This window comes from Syngnathus typhle, linkage group LG4 (genome assembly GCF_033458585.1).
Source record: "Syngnathus typhle isolate RoL2023-S1 ecotype Sweden linkage group LG4, RoL_Styp_1.0, whole genome shotgun sequence".
In the NCBI taxonomy this organism is placed as follows: Eukaryota; Metazoa; Chordata; class Actinopteri; order Syngnathiformes; family Syngnathidae; genus Syngnathus; species Syngnathus typhle.
Window position 1 is genome coordinate 10,388,562 of NC_083741.1, and position 19,047 is coordinate 10,407,608.

The 19,047-nt window shown below is 38.6% G+C and overlaps 1 protein-coding gene across 3 annotated transcripts in view; it reads left to right on the forward strand.

Moving 5' to 3' along the window:
- The window catches only part of trip4 (thyroid hormone receptor interactor 4), an 84,879-nt gene that overhangs the window by 26,239 nt on the left and 39,593 nt on the right, over nt 1-19,047 (forward strand). The window contains exon 13 of one of the 3 annotated variants that reach the window (XM_061275905.1): nt 13,411-13,479. The exons of the other annotated variants lie outside the window; for them this stretch is intronic. Coding sequence (XP_061131889.1) covers nt 13,411-13,479 — 69 coding nt within the window. The remainder of the gene's footprint in view (nt 1-13,410; nt 13,480-19,047) is intronic. 3 annotated transcript variants of the gene reach the window in all.

The following is a 19,047-nucleotide window of genomic DNA, read 5'->3' on the forward strand; positions in this document are numbered from 1 at the left end:
AAAAAACCTTAGTTCATTTCGTGTTTAAGATACTCATTTGTGATCCATTTTTTTAAGAGCTACAACATTTCATTTATTTCATTTTCATAATCAATTAATTTATCAATTAATCATGTTTTAATTTCCATCCCTCAAAAAAAACAGCACATTGTTTCAAAATGGCATTGCTGAAAATTCACAAATGTAGTTTAGAATTTATTTGCAAGTTTGCCCCGCAACATCTGTCAGACAATCTGCAAAAATATGGATCATTGTTTTCCTAAGTAAAAGCAGATGTTTTGCTAATAATACAAATGTAATATTTTATTAGTTTCAAAAAGCAACCATCATCAGTCTGCTTTAATTTAAGACTACGGAAATCTGAGAATGTTTACTGTTGAGATCCTGAAATTCTGAGGATTTGGGAAATTTTATGTTTAACAAGGTTTCTAAATAATTATTCAATTATCACAAATATTCATCAGTTAATTGAGTAGTTGTCGGTTAATCATTGCACCTCTTTGTATGTCAGGTGATCTCATCAGAGACACTAATATTTTACTCGCAACAACGCAATGGTCCAGTCACAGTTGGAAAGTGAAAACATTTACACTTCTACCTAGAGGCTTTTGCCATTTCTTTCCAAACCCATCTTAACATTAACTACACAATGTAGCTCAAATGCACTTGGGAGTGAGATCAAAAGTGGTAACTATCCCTCAGATGTGGCTTTTAGTCTTCCATCGGCTGTCAGCGTTTTTGCTCTTCCCATTTTACAGAAGAGAATTTGATTGTTAGAGAGTTTCTCACTTCCACTGAAAAGAAGCAGACAGATGTAATAGCCATTAGCCTCAGGGAGCAACAGCGCAGATGTGTCAACAAGGCTTGACTTTTACAGTCCAAGTGAATCCTGAGCAAACAGTAACTGTAGAGATCCCTGTGTGGTTGAGCAGTGATCCAGGGATATGGTCGCATGGGGTTGCCCTGGGACTCCAAACAGACCGTGACTCTACTCATTACATCAGTGGTGGGTCAGACCACCCCAATATGGAAAATAAATAATGCAAGAGAAAACCTGAAAGCTGCCACCTTACTGACAACAGCTACCCAGCCTTAACCGTCACATATAAAGTGGTGCAGCCCTTCATGCATGCCGACAATGAGGTGTATTTTGGTCTTATATACATATCCTCAATTAATTAGATGTGAAGAATTTCTGTTTAGTCACACAATTTAGTCAGAATTGGGTGCATTTCTTTGTTTCGACCAACAGAGGCAGTGTTCACTTACTCCCAGCTGTTTTTCTGACTAAAAAGAGATTCTGCTATCCCGTTAAAGAATATTTACATTTTGAAGACCAATCAAAGAATAGTTAATTTTGCCTGGACCTGATCAAGAACACGAGCTCTAATTTTAACAAGACCTACATAGAGACTTCATTGTTTCTTTTGTGTAAACCTTACATTTACCTGAACCGATTCCTTATGTCTTTACCATCTTTCCGATGCAGAAAATACAACTCCCATATATTAATTTGATCAATTTCTTCAACCGGTCGCAGTGAAAGGTAAATGTGTTGAAATGCTAAGCAAGCTGTCATAAAAGTATCATATATATATTTGGGATTCCTAAATGGACATTTTTTCTTGTCAACCCTCACACTCTCTCTCGCAGTATGTTTAGCTTGATCTTTTCAAATTTATTTCCTGCTCCATAACCAAAGGCAAGAGCCCTTGACTTACTGCCCCCAACAGCCACAGCCAAGGCAGCCATTTAAGTTGTGATTAAAAATTAATGGTTGAGTGAGAGACAGCAGAGAGAGAACAAGGGAGGGCGGGCTAGGAAACAGGCAAGCTCAAGCAGCAGCTGCTCCCTGATAGAAGATTGGAAAGTCTCTCCACAATACTGCTGTGTTTAACTGCTCTGCTCACACCCCACCATGAATATTGCATTGTGGCACTATGGGGCTCTTTGTGTGACCTCCTACTGAGTGTTGAGTGGGGCTGTAGCCACAAAACCCAAGCATCCACATCAAGCCTGCCATACAAACTAGTTCTGCTTTGTCTCCAAATAATCATTCAGAGGTGCATTTTTTTTTTTCTTGCACTACCAACATGGGCCCAAAATATTCACAAGTATCATCCTTGTTTTTTTTGTCCTGCTCATGATGTATTCAGTATTGTATTGTCCCTTGAATAGTAATATGCTTTAAAACAGCCTATAGATGTCACAATCATACTCATTGGTCACAATATAATCCAAATATTAGCACTATTTTATATACATATATAGAGTGTTTATTTAATGTCTATACACACATTTACAAACACTGAAACATACGTAGTGTATGTATAGTACATACATACATGCATATATACATAGTATACATACCACATACATACTATGCAATTAATCAAAATTCAATTACGATTTTGATTACACTTGACAATTACAAAATTGGCATAATCAAACAATACTTAATACTGATTGTGAGTTGTTTCGGGCCATGCAAATACAGTTTTCTATAAGATACTTGCATTGGTCTAGTTTGTTTGGCAGTTGACCAATTTGCACTCCATGTGTGAAACAATATACATACTAATTTTGTTTATAATCTTTAAGGCAATTCTGACCACAGTCACTTGGCAGGTCATAGCTCAAGCCATCCTGAAAATGACTGGCTGTTGAAGTATAACGTGTACACCCTCCATGGAACACCTAAATCAGTGAGTCCTCTGAATTTGTGTGTCTGATAACTTTTGACATTAACAACAATGCACACAACATTCATTGTCATGGGCAACAATGGAGTTTGTCTGTAGATAACGTTGTAATCTAAGACTATCCAGTGTGAAGCATTATCTGTAATGCAATATGCTTTTAGCCACCTCCCCTTTGCGACATACTGTTCTTTCACTTCTTACATAATCTGTTAATTCTGTCCTATTTCTTCTGCTGCCTTCACTGTTTTTGCTCGAGGTGCTATTTGTAATGCTAATGAGGCAAGGCAGCAAGTAATGGGTGGTCGGGAAAATAAGCTGCCTCGAAAGATGGTGATATGGTAAAATGGCTTGCTGTGGCACTTCATTATATCATTGTTGTTTGGACTCGATTTGTATCGGTACCAATCTGGAAACGTATTATAATATTAGTCTTGGCTGACCAACAAAATTATTCACGCAATTGTATTTACTATCCCCTCTTAAGTGATCAGCATTCTTATTAAGAGGGTAAACGCAACTGCATATGTGTGTTTGGAAAATAAGACAACAAAACATGCCGTCATCAAGTTCTCACTGTACCTTGAAACAGTTTACCAGGCCCCCTACTAATAGAGATTGTCTCACGCCAAACCAAACACAAATGGAAAAGTTAAATGCTCTTGGCAAAGTAGTATATGGCAACATGCCTTAAAATAGTAAAGTTTCCTGTTGCTTTCTTTCTTCCTCATTTTTTTTTTAAGAAATTGTTGACATGATAGTGGAGTGTCTATATGCAGTACATACGATAACAACTTAGCCAATACACCTTCTTTAACTGTCAAATCTTTGTTGTTAAAAAATGAGATATTCATCCATAAATCTTTTCAAATCCTTTTCCACATTCAATTCATTCCCTGCCAGCCGTTTTCAGCTTATTTTGACAGATCTCTCAAGACCCACTCAGTATTGATGTGTGCAGACTTTTTATATCTACACTACAGCCCATCAACAGGCTTTCATGTTTTTGTCTTTTCTATGCCAACAGCTTTTATTTCACTCAGCCAGTTTAGAAGAAGCCATTGTCATTGCACCCATTTCTTGTCTATTTGGGTTGTTATTCAGACAGGCCATGGAATCGTGTTGGTGGAATGGCCCGTATATTCGTTAACATAGACTGAGGGATTACTTTGTTTAGTGCATTTGATTTAGCTAATGGTAAACAATCATCGTTATTTGTTGGCGTCTGCAAACTAAAATGTCAAGTACATGGATTTATGTAGTGGGTGGGTACCTACTTTACTTATCATCTACAAACACCACTCGTTAACTAATGGAGAATAAGTTTGCTGTCACCAAATAATTTACACTCATTAAACTTCTATTTGAAGTTGAGTCATTTGGACGCGTGACAATTCCGATTCTGTCTGTTACTCTCTCAACTCTGACAGTGTCGTTCAACGAGGCGGCTCCATATCAGGCAAGGCAGACTTATTTTAGAAATATCTATTTGGCTTACCCTCAGTATTCTCACTTGGTTACCTAAGTGCATTTTGTATTGTACTGAATAGTATCTTATTTCAAGTAAGTAAAATGTAAACGCAAACAATGACTTGTATAAGTGTTGGATTTAGCATGGACCATTTAGCCATGGCTGCACTCCCTGTGGACCAATCACCCAACGCTTCATCCAATTTACGCTTGTAAAGTCGGTGAACCAGAACACGAGTCGAGCTTTTTCATTTATTCACCGAACCGCAAGGTTGCCAACCCTTTGCCAGAGACTCTGCACCAAATTTTCTTTGCGAACATTAAAACTGTTGGCAAACGTTCGCCGGGTGTCTTTGCGACTGCTTGTGACTTTTAATGAACCCTTATGAAAAATCAACATTTACTACCTTTGCAAACCCTCGCAAACGAGTGTCACAAAACGTGTGCTTGAATTAACGTGAGTTCACTAGCGCCCACTTTACAAATGTGTAAATGAACTAACCTAATCTAAAAATGTACACTGTAAAATGTATCAACTGGTGTTGATTGGTTTTGGGTGATGAAACACTGTCGAATAAAACATTATTTTAAATACGTAACTACTTGCAGGGCTGGTAAACACAGCATATTTTCAAATATTTGATATTTAAAAAAGATTTTAGACTAGGAGGAAAATAAAGACATACAAAGAGGTTCAATTGTTTAAGATTGTGCAGATGTTTGAAATATAGTCAAAGAAAAAAAACATTTGAAATTGATAATAATGTGTGCTACTGTGGTATGATCAATACTCTCGTAGTCTTGTGGCAAAATTTCATTTGGCATACTGTGGTAGTTAATTTTGGTAAAATAGAACAGCTGAGAGCGAGTGAAGAAAAAGGATTTTGTTTGCCCTTTTATGCAAATAGGAGAAAAAACACGTGGGTTCTCTGGCATATGGTTATAATTGCTGTTGATGGAACCCTACGGCTCTCTGGAGAATTCCTTTCGCTTGATCTTGATCCATTTACTCCAGTGTGCACTGGAAACACTGCAGTCTTGGCTTCCCTTCCCCAGAAATAAATCATGCAGTACAAGCATTTTCTTTTTAAACATTCATTATCAAATATTTAATTTTACATTTTCTCTGACAGATTTTTGTTTTATGCTTTTATCCTTTAGCGGCTGCTTCTAAACATTTTCAAATAAGTACCTTATATAGCATCACTATTTTTTGGGCGTTTTAAAAAAGATTAAATGAGTTTGATTACAAGCCGCTTTCATGTTTTAACCAAAGGACAAGAGTTAATGTATTTTTGCCTTTAAAAAGCATGTTGAATTTATTATCAGTAGATAGATTTTCACCCTCAAACAAGCCAAAGACTGCTATCAGATTGAGGACATCAGTTTGACCCTCAGGCGAGGTTCATAAAGCATGGTTCGTTAGCCATTTGCCTGATTCTGAATTCCTTTGCAATAGAGGGGAAACACTCAAGAAAGACTTCTCTATATTTACTCCATTCTTGCCTCTCTTAATCTACTTGCCACATTACACAAGTATTAATCATTTTTAGCTCAAATTTGGATGCGCTTGTGTTTGATCAGCATGCCACTTGAAAAGCCTTTTCATGCGAGATTGCCAGCTCCCTGTGGGATTGTTCCTAAGCCTCTGCAAGCAGACTGAAATGAGGAAAATGAAATGATAGGAATAGGATCAATGCTTATGTTTAGTCAGGCAAATTGAGTGTGTGCAAATGTAAACATGCACAAAAATGACATTATTCCATCACAAAATATGTTACTTTTTAAAATTGAAAAAAAACCGTTTTTTATTTGACAATTACTTTTATTTCTTCTGGAATGTGCACACTGACTAATTGTTTTACTGCATACACATACTTTAAAGATTATAGGATATAAGTTATACATGTAAAAACAATGGATGATGAATGTAACTTGTGCTTCAACCAAGGCGTTACTGTTATAAAGACAAGACTCAAAATGGCTGAACATATAGTAAGTAATATGGCCACACAGGATATTAATCTCTGTGACAATCAATGAAAACTCAAAAAGGTTTTAATCAACAAAAACAAATAGGTGTTAGCATTTTTTCAGACAAATTTTATATATATAGATTTACTTCATCTTAATCATTTGTACTTAATTAATAAAAGTTCATACATTAATAATTTTCACAAATTTATATTACAAAATAGTATGACATAACTATCAAACAAGCAAAACAAAAATGCTTTTTAATGACATAACTAGCAATGGCTAAAAATATGTAGTATTCTGTACTATTGGGGTTGGTGTTTCTATGTGCATGGGGAGAACGCCAACTCTAAAATGCTACATTTCCCTCACCAGCCTAAAATCAGTGCATAATTTATGAAGAAGCTAACGTTGCATAAAGTCATGAATTGAAGTTAGCATAAAAACTGACTTTATCCTGGAGCTATCTAGTAGCCCATTTGCAGCAGGACCTTTGTGGAAAACTTTAACAAGCTGATTGTTGAGTAACTTACTTTTGAATGGACAGTGGTTTGTTCCTCATGGGAGTGGCCACAATTGGCATGGGGTTAGTGTACATTTGCAATGTCTTCCAGAAACCCCACTAACAAAAGCTCACACAACTCTACATCATCAAAGAACCAGAGGTAGTTGGGTTTTGTTGTCCCAGAAAAAGGGCATCAACAAAATCATGTCATCATGGTCAACCCTGACTCAAGCAATTCTCCTGTGAGCCTTGAGTCAAAAGTCGGACCACATCCTCGACAAGTCGCCAGTCATGGTGCAATTGGATCCGAAGTGCTGAGTGGGGATTAATCCCACGCCAGCTGCATGAATGTCACCTCCGTGAACAACTACATAACCACGGGCCTCATTATCTTTAATTGTCTTGTCTTTCATCTTAATTAATGTCTTAGATCTCGTTCATAAACCTATGGCTACAACTTGTGATATTCTTTGTCAACAAGCCAGCAATAGGCGGAGCTAGACAGACAATAATAGAAGTGTTTTACCATAGAACATAAAAAAGATTGCCTCTCTAATCAGTTTTGTCGGCACTCACATCAGGCAGCTTTGCTGCCTCAAAAGAGCAAAAGCAATATAAAACAATACTGCAGTAATAAGACTCCAAAGTGAAATGATTAAAATGTGGTCTAGAATTAGTCAAATTCCATCTTCATAGGCAAACATTCTCTCATCTTGATGCCACTCCTTAATGTGATGTCCCCCGCCTCTCAAGCATGCCTTCCTTTTCCTGCTAATTATCAAGTGGGTGGCTGTATTCCTCCAGCTACTTGTTAACTTCTCCAGGAGCATAGTTGACCCACTTTGCAATCAAATCTGGAGGATAAACTTTCTCTTATTTCTGGTGAATCTTATCCTGCATGACTTTATATCTGCACAAATATATACAGTCATGAATAAAGAAGGTGAATATTTAATGCTGTTTGGTGAATCATGTCATTTTAACTTCAGTGCTTTCACCTCAGGTTTTGTTTATACGAGAATTTGTCCTTTTTTTAAAGGTTCCTCATACAGATGACAATATGTTGGAAAAATGGCCAGCCAAAACAAGTTTTAAAAATAAAGTATTAGGAATTTCAGTAATTCATGATTCTTTAATGTATTGTCTGATCGACGATCCAAAATCAAAGCACATGGCATTTGCAAAGATTCAGTCAATAAAGTCTCACGTCTGTCGTTGTAATTGACAAGCATTATCTTAAATAGTTAAATTTCTTCACCAATCTGTAACTGCAGTAAACATCTAATTAATATTTGTAAGCTATAGCATATTGCTGGTTTTTATCTTTTATTTCTCGCAAAATCACATCACAAATTCTGATATAATATGATAGGTTGTGTTGAGTTGGCCCGCCATCATCTCCTTGGTAAACAACCGTCTCAATAACTATTACTACAGTTACTCCGACTGTGCAATGCATGCATCTCTTGGTGTTGTTAACAGTGGGAATGCATCTACTTGCGGACATGACGGGAAAATCTGCTGTCATCTTTTGATCTAATCAGCACTAACACAAAGTCTGTATTTAATCAGTTTTCACTGAAGAAAGCAATGTTCACCTTTGCGGCAAAAGCCTGTTAACAAATGTCTGCCCTGGCTTCTTTTTTTTCTCTGCTCTCTTATCTACCACCATGTTTTTATGCAGCTGAATTATCTCTCTCATTTGCATACTTGGGTCGTTAAGATGTACTGAGTGTGAAATTGTGCTTTTATTGTGGCCCATTAATCTGGACAACAACCTCCCGCACAGACTTGCTGCTTTATTGATATGTATTCAGAAGGTATTTTCTTTTTGCAAATATATCTGACCAATTTTACCAAAGTGATGATTGAGAATAACAATAGACAACCAATCTCCTCACCCATCACAATTAAGGGTTTATTAAATCACATTAGTCAAGTGGAAATGTACAAATAATAATAGCATTTAAGTGCGAGGGATTGATTACCAATGTCGTTTTCTTGAGAGAGGAAAGAAATGAGATAGTTCAGCAAATTTTACACCAATACATTGTTATGAGTACATGCCAATTTATTGGATTAAAGCGGCGTGATAGGCAAATATCCTTTGCTGCAGATGTCACCAATTCCCAAACCAATCTGTGATTTTCAGTGTTCCCATATCACAAATTATATTGGCAGACATGAAATTGTGTTTTCTTATGGGCTGTACTGTAAATATGTGTGAGCATATTTGCATTCAAATTTAGCTAAGGAGGTTGTAATTCCAAATAATGTCTGTATGACTTAAGGGACACCCACCCCCTGTCTGTAGCACATTTGGCATTCCCTTGTGCAGCTCGAGCAGTGATTGTTTTACAGTGTCTAGTATTACTTTGATCACAAACCTCCCTTTAAAGACATGTTTCCTGTGACCTGCACAGTTTGGTTTGACACTCTGCAAATGGAAATTATCACCTCTGAACTGGTTTGCAATTCCACTGAAGGGTGTGGTTGGATGTCAGCTACCTAAATCTTCCCAGTGTGATGCTGCAGGACGTGCAGGGGCGGAAACTACTGACAAAATAATTTGAAATTCTCATAATATTATAGAAGTGTCATATAATGAAAAACATATCTACATAAATTCCGCTTGTATTTTCTTCATGAATTCCACACCCTCCCACAGTTGCAGGGAGCGACAATTAGTTAAGGTTAGCGCTGTGAACGGCTTGTCAACAAGCTAATGTGGCTAATTGATAGAACACCATACAGACTAACTGGAGTATATGAGCAAAGAACATTTACCGTATTTTCCGGACTATAAGGCGCACCGGACTATAAGGCGCACCTTCAATGAATGGCCCATTTTGAAACTTTGTCCTTATATAAGGCGCACCGGACTATAAGGCGCACCATTAATGCATCATGTCAGATCTTTAATCCAAATCAAATCATTTTCCAGTTTATCTTATTTATTTGAACTTCAGACGCAACAAATTACTTTATAATCACAAAATAATGATCCATGATGATTCATAGTCTTCAGCGAGGTACTTATGATTGATTTTATGACACAATGCTTCGGGCCAGTTTAAATTTAGGAATTTGGTCCATATATAAGGCGCACCGGACTATAAGGCGCACTGTCTGCTTTTGAGAAAAATTTAGGTTTTTAGGTGCGCCTTATAGTCCGGAAAATACGGTACTTACTTTTCGTCATGGAACCAATGCTGAGAATATTAATGATGTAAATAAGAAGGAGGCAACTACACTTGTAGTTGTACTGCTGTGACCACAACGGAAACAGAAATGAAATCTCCGCAAGAGCGTCAGAGAATTTATTACATCTTTAAAATATGACAACATTTGGTTCCGATAAACATCTATAAAATTAGAACAAAAAAGTTATCAATTGTCATGGACACTTACACAAAATAGTAGACAAATTTGGATCATTTTTTTGTTTTGAAAAAAAAAAGGTCTTAATCACGTTTTAACTATTGACAATATTATAAAATGTCACATGAAGGTTCTAATAGCATTGAAATTAGCATCCATCCATGTGTGTGTGTCATTCCCAATTTAAAATGTGATTTTAAATCATCATTTGACTACATTGTGCTCTTCACTCAAGGTTGCGAGCATGTGTTTGTCAAAACAATGTTGCAACAAATGTCTCTCAAACTCACAATTTAATTCAAGAGTAGCAAATTGGTCTTTTGCGGAAAATTTTACTCGCTAGCGACAGTATTGATAAATGCTTGTATAATGACACTGTACCATGGGAAAATAAGGAACTGTGAGATACAACGTATGCTTTTCCATCCCAGAGTTTAACAAAATGATCCACCGACTCGCATCTGTGTTCCACAACGATAAAAGTTCGGTTAGTTCCCGAAGAGAGAGGTTATTTTGATACTCTTTAGGCATGCATAATTTGACTTGATTGTGTAAATTGCAGTCTGATTTGAATTGCACTGCATGACACAAACTGCCATCCCTCCACTTGTGTTGCGGGAGTTAGTTACACCATGTCCAACATAACTATATCATTTATCAGGCTCAAGGCTCCATTAATGCAGCTCGCTGTTAGAGCTCTGAAGCCACTCTGAAAATTTCCATCATTAGCCGAACCTCCTCTGTGTCTCCCAACCCCCGCTCTTCAATGAAAAAAAAAATCAATAACATTGGCTACCGCACAGCTTTAGCCTGATACGTTGCTGAAGGAGACAAACAGTGGGTGAGGTACATTGATTGAGCATCCATCCTCCCTATATTTAGAGATGATTATTTCCAGGATTCTCTGTATTGATGAAGCAGTAAAGATGGTGCTTTGAATTTATGGGAAATTTTGGGATCAAAACAAGTGATTTCTGAACGGCCAGCTCCGACATTAACATGTTACTGTCGCTTGTCACGGCGTTTGAAATAAGGATAAAGGCGCTTGAGCTCACTTGGTGAGTGAGCACAAAGCATTTGTCACATGCCTACAGTGCTTGGGGGTAATTACCGTGTGACACAGAACACAGCTAAGTTAACAAATGACACATATAAGGGAGCTAATTGCATGCTGTGGCATATTTTCCATAATTACAAACCCCTACCCACCATCGCCACCCGCTTGACTGAAGTGTTAGCCTCTTTACGTATTATCACAAGACACGTGACAGCAAACTGTTAATCAGGAAGGGGCTGTGCTTCCTTCCCCCAGCTGCCTCTGTTTATTTGCTCTCCATCTGTTTGAAGTGTGTCTTTGCTTGAGTAACAGCGTTGCACCGGTCTCGGAAATGTTTGTATAGAGACGGCATAGGTCTCCCGGAATTGTTGGTAGTCCTTGTAGCGATAACATTGAGCATTCGTGTGTTTTCCTAAGCTTATTTGTCCTATACACACATTTAGATTAATTCTAGTCCGTGCTCTGAAATGTGAATAACATGGCTCACTTTCTTCATTCTTATTAAACAATCCTGTTACATCTGTCATGGGAAATGATGCCATGAGTTCTGCTGGATTAATGTCATCGTGCCTGGAGCATGCCAAGTAGCTTTTTCACTGTGTTGCGACTTCCCTGACTTCCACTTCTCCTTCTCCTCCCCCCCTCACATTCATGCACTAAAAAGGGCAAGTACATCTACTTTGTAATATATATACTTTGTCTCTCACCACTTCACCTTCTCTCCTTGCCATTTCTCACCCGTCAGTCGACAGGATATATTCTGACATTTGGCAGGCCCATCAGCATTTTTCCTCCTCTCGGTTTTACAGCCAGCCAGTGTGCGGAGCCCCAAACATAACCTTGGGCCAAGTTAACCTTGAGCAAATGAGCTACTTAACCAGTCCCAAGGGAATCAATCCTCTGATTATTTTCCAGTCGCGGTGTTCATCGTAAGCACCTCGTCGCACATATCTAATGAAGAGATACTGCTTGCTAAACTATTGATCAGGAAATATCACTAACCACTTTTTAAACCCCAGCTGTTAATTCTATTCCACTTGCTCCGTAGCCCTCCCGCTGGAAACGTGCACTCACGCAAATAACGTTTGGTATGGGCTTTTGTCCAAAGTAGTAAGAATTATGTGCAGTGGGAGTAGAGGCGCAAAAGTCTGCCAGCGTTTGTGCTTGCAATCCTCCCCCACACAGAGCAGACAAAAAAAGAGGAAAGCTAGACTGGTGGAAGACCACTCAGTCTTTTAAACAGTGTGATACAAATAAGATTATTTTTTTTGCTGATGCAATACCATATCAAATCCAACACTGTCTGTTAATAACAAACTGCATGAAGAAAGTCTTTGAATATGAATCTGGAACCTTGCAAAAAAAAATTCAACATCACTATCATGTCTTGTCTAATAAAGCTGTCTGAGATTTGGCTCAATCCACAAGAGGATGTTAAATATTTGAAAGCAAGAAACCCAAACGCTATGAAAGGATTTATTGCGTATTTCTGCATGTCCTAAAAATGGTAACATTAATTATTCAGGAAGGTTCCGTTCCCGTATCAGCGATTTGTCTGAGCAGCTTGCACAATCAATATGGAGTCGAATATGTTCTCATCTTGGTTGTATTGCCTCGTTTTTTTAATGCTATGCTACGGCTGCTCAATCACTTAGAGGAAAAAGCTGAAGAGCTGTAAATGCAAGCAGACGTGGATCAGTGGACTCACAATGCTCTCCCATGAGTCTTAACAATATGTGCATGTTACAACGTTTCTGTGATCCTCTCTTCCCTCATATTGTCTTACCTCATGCCTAAATGTCTTGCTTATGTATCAAGTATGTGTGTTTTTTAAACCCTGAAATGTGCCTTCAAAATCTTCTAGTAGGATGCATACCTATTTATACACAGACGACTAGTTCTGTCTGGGAGTGGTGAGTGAATGGCCTGCCGCATTGGCTCCTTTCCCTGGAGATGAGTCTTGTACTTGAGCTGAATGTTAAACAACAAGCACCACTGTACTTCACCGTCCAGGGACAAAGCAATACACAAAGCTTTCCATTCTGACCTCTAGTGTGTGTGGAGAGTGTGCAGATTTGGTGTTCCCTCTATATCAGTGTTTGTGAGGATAGTGCCTGCAGGGGTGTCAGCGTAGGTTTAAGATATGCAGCTTGCTGTCAGTACCGACACATTTTTCCCTCTGCACTGCTGCACAGATATGCAAATGGTGGCTCCTCAGAATGCAGAGTACCGGATCAGCTTCAATTTATTCCATTCTGCTCTCTCTTCTACCCCCCCCCCCCCCTTCCTCCCATCCCCTCTCCCTGCTGTCTCTGTTCTAGCTTTGGTTTTCTGTTTGGTCTTTGCTGTTCAGTTCATGGCATCTGCCCCCAATGAGGAATTCCTGAGAGGTGAGCAGATTCCAACTGCAAAGCGTCAAGTTGAGGTTTAGTGCAAAGACGTAAAATGGGATGTCAGTGTGTGTTTTAAAGCACACATGTTCTTGTTTGTAATAGTTATGTTTGTGTTATTGTCAATGTTTCTGTTGCATTGTTATTTTATGTTGTTTTTATAAAGCATAGATAGATAGAGAGATAGAGAGATAGATAGGTGTGCGTGTGTGCATATATATGTATATAGTATGATCTAGTTTAAGAGTTGTTTGTGATGTCCATATGTTAATTACCACAAAGGTAACAGTCTTTGTTACTAGTGGTAAAATACAATTAGTGAGTTGCCAAGCTGCTCTCAAAAAGGCTATCTCACCAACACGTAGTGTCATCATTAATCTAGTCTCAGGATAATCTAAATGCCAATGTCTATCCTCTGTGATCCATTCCCGGCCCACACTACATTTACATTCTAATTAGATGAAACCGAGGCTGCTTTATAAGGACCCTTTGTAATACTGCGGTGTTACTAGAATAGAATAAAGAATTTATATCGTTTTAAAGCCTCTGCATTCAAATGTTTGTGTCGTGTAAAAGGAGGATTTCTGCTCTCAAGAGGATGAATGATAAATGGAATACTAAGAACAAGAGATATGATGTCAAAGTAGTAATGGAAGTGTGATGCTATATATATATCACACATTTTCACAGATATGTATGTATAAATGACATGTAATTGCATCGTAATAGGATTATTTTAGGCATTCCTCTAATGAAAGACTATTTTTTGCCACATCCTATTATACAAGTCTAACTGATTAAAATACTCTGGATGTGGATTCTCGACCTTGCCATAACTAACAGTGGAATTCGAGAGGTCCAACATAATCCAAGGCATGGGTAAAAAAAATAACCATGGAAAATAAATAAAACTAAATGAAGCAATCCCAGGGTCAAAACCATCACCAAAACCTTTAGCAGAATACAAAACAATTAAATAAACTTTTATTACTCACGTAATGAAGCAACTATTTAAAGGTTTTTCAGCAGCAAAATGGACAGTAGCAGCTCACAAGAATTTTAAAAACATCTACATCTGATAACAAGAGTGAGATTGCATGTGGCAACTGTCTGTGAATAATACATTCTACAGCTGTCACCAAAAGTATTGGCTTCCACATTTTCCTGGCCACGAACCAAAAATATTACTATTTTTGTTTCTTTTTCCTGACCGCAAGGTGGTCAATCATTCTCAAAAAATCATTGTCTGTCACCAAACAGTTCTTGAACGGGTGGGAGAAGTTTGTCTAGGAATCATTTTAACATGGCCCACTGAACTTATCCAACTGTTTTGCCCAATAGTGTGCTAATGCCGCATCTTGCATATGAGATGACACAAACATACTACACGTAAATCTCGATTTTACGCGGACTTTGGGGTCCAGAATTTGGGAATCGCGTTAACCCCGAAAGTTTCTTGCACAGAAAGTCTTGTTTTTTTTTTTAGAAAGGCATGTCAAAGGATGCTTTAGTGTTGGCATAGCACAAGCCTGATGGTTGTGTCCATCTTTTGTTTTGGAGTTAAGCATTTTGTGCGATTGCCTAGGAAAAGGGATTCATCAGAAAATGAATTCGCCCCAATACATACTTCAGAATTGACATCACTCTACCTTTTGCAGAATATCATTCTGTCCCTGTTGTTTTTCTTGGAGTGAGTCTTTCCATATTTATTTTAGTCCGGACTGTTTGTGCCCAATTTACCAAACAGCAGTTCAGAGTACCTTCACTTTTTGCAGTCATTGCAAGGGGTGATGCAGAGTGCTCTTTTTGCAAACTCCCTCATCTTCTTGCTGCGGGACTTCAATCGTCAGACAGGCAATCATAGTGAGATCTGAAAAGGTGTGACTGTGATGAAGGTTGTCGTTCCTCAAACTTAAACCTGGGATTTAATTTTTAGTCTGTGTCGAAGCTTCTGTGCATTTGATTGACTGTTATTTTCAATGTCGCCACATCACACTTCAGCGATTTATATTTGGAATTGCGGCAAAACTTCTGGCCTGACTTATCAAATATCATTACAGAACCTCGCGTACTGCGAGAGTGCAGTGGAGGATGCACAGTTGAGTTGATCATGCTCAAATCTCACCTCGTTTGATTGGTGCTCATTTGGAATGGAGAAGCAGTGGAGGCTTGGCCAGGCCAAGCAAGGGAAGGGCGGTGCAGGTCGAGCGGGTGATCAACAGGTCAATAGGCGCAGCGTCTGCTGTGATGCATCGATCTGTTGTTGTGAAGAAGGAGCCGAGCTGAGAAGCGAAGTTCTCTATTTCCCAGTGAATATCTGTTAACAGATGAATCTACACGTTCACAATCACAACTATGGTGAGCTGTAGTCTGAAATGATTTCCCTCCAGAACGTATCAAGGCTCTCCTTTAGAGATACAAGCATGTTCATCTAAGTGCTGTTCATAGTAGAAATGCTGCTCTTCAACATTGAAAGTGGCCAGATGAGATGGTTTTGGCATCTGGTTAGAATTCCTCCTGGAGATCGCCCAGCTCATGTGTTCTGGGCATGAGTGACTGAGATGAGGCCCCAGGGAAAAACAAAGACGAGGAAGAGCTGGACAAAGTGCTCGAGGAGAGGAAAGGATGGGCTTCTCTGCTTAGGTGACCCCGCGACCCCGCAACCTGACAAGTGGAAGAAAATGGATGGATGGAATTAAACTGCAGCAAGAAATGTCAGTAGCAGTGTATGTAGGAAAAGAAGCACTATTCATGTGTCATCAAATATCTACATATATATTACCACATGAGAATTCAATAAATATGGTTGAATAATCAATTAAATATTATACTCCGTATTCCATTTGTCACAGATCATAATAGTCTGATTTTCGTGGAATAGTAGGAGCTTTTCTGTGATTTTAGAGAGATGTTCAGAACATTTTCTCTCAAAGAGATGGAACCTGGACCTTCCCAGCCAATTTTGTCATTTCAAAGTTATGTGTGACAAGAAAAGTCTTTTTTACCACCCACTTTCTGAAACGGCTGGAAGTCTTCAAATCTGGATCCAATTGGCTTTGACCTGATATTTCCACATTACTGTTTCTGGTTTAACTCTTGGATTATGCACACTCATTTTAGGAGGCTTTTTTTCTCTCTCATATGGATATGCCTAATTTGCTCTGAGTAACGGCAGAAAAACAACATGCAACACGACTCTGGCTTGGTGACATCACATTGCTGGAACTGTAGAGGTTATGACAGAAGCTAATGTAAACAGAATAAAAGCTTAGGAATGACTGCCCTGATTTTCACTCGTCTTTTGGTCGGTGTCGCCATGTTTCCCCATTAGCATCACTATCGCTTCAGGCTGAGAGCATCATTAACATTCACAAACTAACCAGTTTTGTGCACGTTTTGCAAACAATATCTATTTATAGAGTACATACTGAAAATGTGTTATTCTTTTAGTCTGAAGTATACCAATGATTTTCATTTGATGCCTTGTAGTTATTACTACTTCCTCTCTTCCACTTCAGTAAAAGCTGAACCAGTCAATAATAAACAGTTCATATCTGAATGTGTCTCCAAACTTCTTTGCATTGATTGCATTTGGGTTTACAGTAGACCCAGAGCGTCTGAGTTAGAGTCAGAGGGGATGAAATGAGGAATACTTATTTAGAGCTGTCGCAGAGGATTGAATTATTGTAGCAATATTGTGGTTACTTCAAGAGTATTTAAGATTTGGACTGCTACTTATACACTGAGTCAGTAAGTTAGTTGTGTGTGTACAGTATGTGTTTTGAAAAGCAGACATTCTTTTAGTAGCATGATGTTGAGATTAGGACTTCTGTCTATTGATCCACTTTGTTTACCATTTAAAACAAATCTATAACTAAATATTGAAACTCACTTTAGAATTTGCAAATGCTTATGGATTTGACGCCAGGATTTCATCATAGGCAGATGGCAGCTTCTTCTTCCTTAACAGCACTTTGAAAAAGTCATTCACATCTCGGTTGGATGCACTTTATTTTGGAGTCAGCCAGTCCTCTAACAAGTTGGTGCAAAATGCTGTGGCTTGCCTCCTAACTGGAGCTTGTAAGAGGGAGCACATAACACCGACTCTGGCATCGCTTCACTGGCTCCCTGTACATTTTCGAGTTATTTTCAAGATTCTGTTATTTGTTTTCAAATCTTTAAATGGTCTCGCCCCACCTTCCATCTCTAAGCTTCTTCTATTAGAGGCACCAAGGACATAATGAAGGCTTAGAGGAGATCAAGCCTTTTCCGTTGCCATTCCTAGTCTTTAGAATGACCTCTTGCTAAATGTTAGGCAAGCCTCCCCTCACAGCCCATCTTTAAAACATCTTAAAGCACATTTATACTCTTTGGCTGATGACACGACATGAGACTATGTTTTGGTTTTATTCTTGTTCTGTTTCATACTGTCTTCGTTATTAATGGACCCTTTCAAAGTTTGTAAACAATATGGTGGCATTTGAGGGTGTGTGGCTTAGCTGGAGGCAAAAAGATCCAGCGCATGAAAACGCAGGTTGGCATATTTAAACAGTGTTTACGGAGGAATGGACGTGAGAAACGGTAATCTGAGTGAATCTGTCGTTGGTTGATATGAGTTCACATGAGTTGTAAATGTACTGCAAGCGACCGAAACAGTTTATGCTAAATGTTCCATTTGATGTGGATGTTACATAATTTAGGTTAAAACTGAGCTTCACATGCACCACATTTATTCAACTATATGTTAATGGGGGGCGTAGTTTGCAAAAGCTGTGTTACACTGTCCTGAAAAATACCTGCTAGTTTTGCTGGTTTCTAAAATTTTGGGCACCTCATTTAGCTGCATTAAAGAGACAAAATCTTGTCTGTATTTTGCACCAGAAATCTCTGAAACATGTGGTGAACGGTTATGTAATATATATATATATATATATATTGGATATAATATATATATATATATATATATATATATATATATATATATATATATATATATCCAACAAGCAAATGGCAACCTCGATGAAGCCACAAGGAGAGGAGCCACAGCCAAATACCTACAACGAGTAAGGCAAGTCCTCAGAAGTCAGCTAAATGGCAAGAACAAGATCCGGGCAATAAACAGCTACGCCCTGCCAGTCATCAGATACCCTGCAGGAATAATAAGCTGGCCAAAGGAAGAGACGCAAACCACAGATGTCAAGACACGGAAGCTCCTAACCATGCACGGAGGGTTCCACCCTAAGTCCAGCACCCTGAGACTGTACACTAGCCGTAAAGAAGGAGGCCGAGGACTACTGAGTGTGAGAGCCACTGTTCGGGATGAAACAGCCAAGATCCATGAGTACATCAAGGAAAAGGCCCGAACGGATGACGTGCTCAGTGAATGTCTCAGACAATGGCAAACAGAGGAAGAGTGGCTAGAGACACCATCATGGGAGGACAAACCCCTACATGGGATGTACCATCGGCAGATAAGTGAAGTGGCTGACATCAAGAAATCCTACCAATGGCTGGAAAAAACTGGACTGAAGGACAGCACAGAGGCACTCATCATGGCTGCACAGGAAC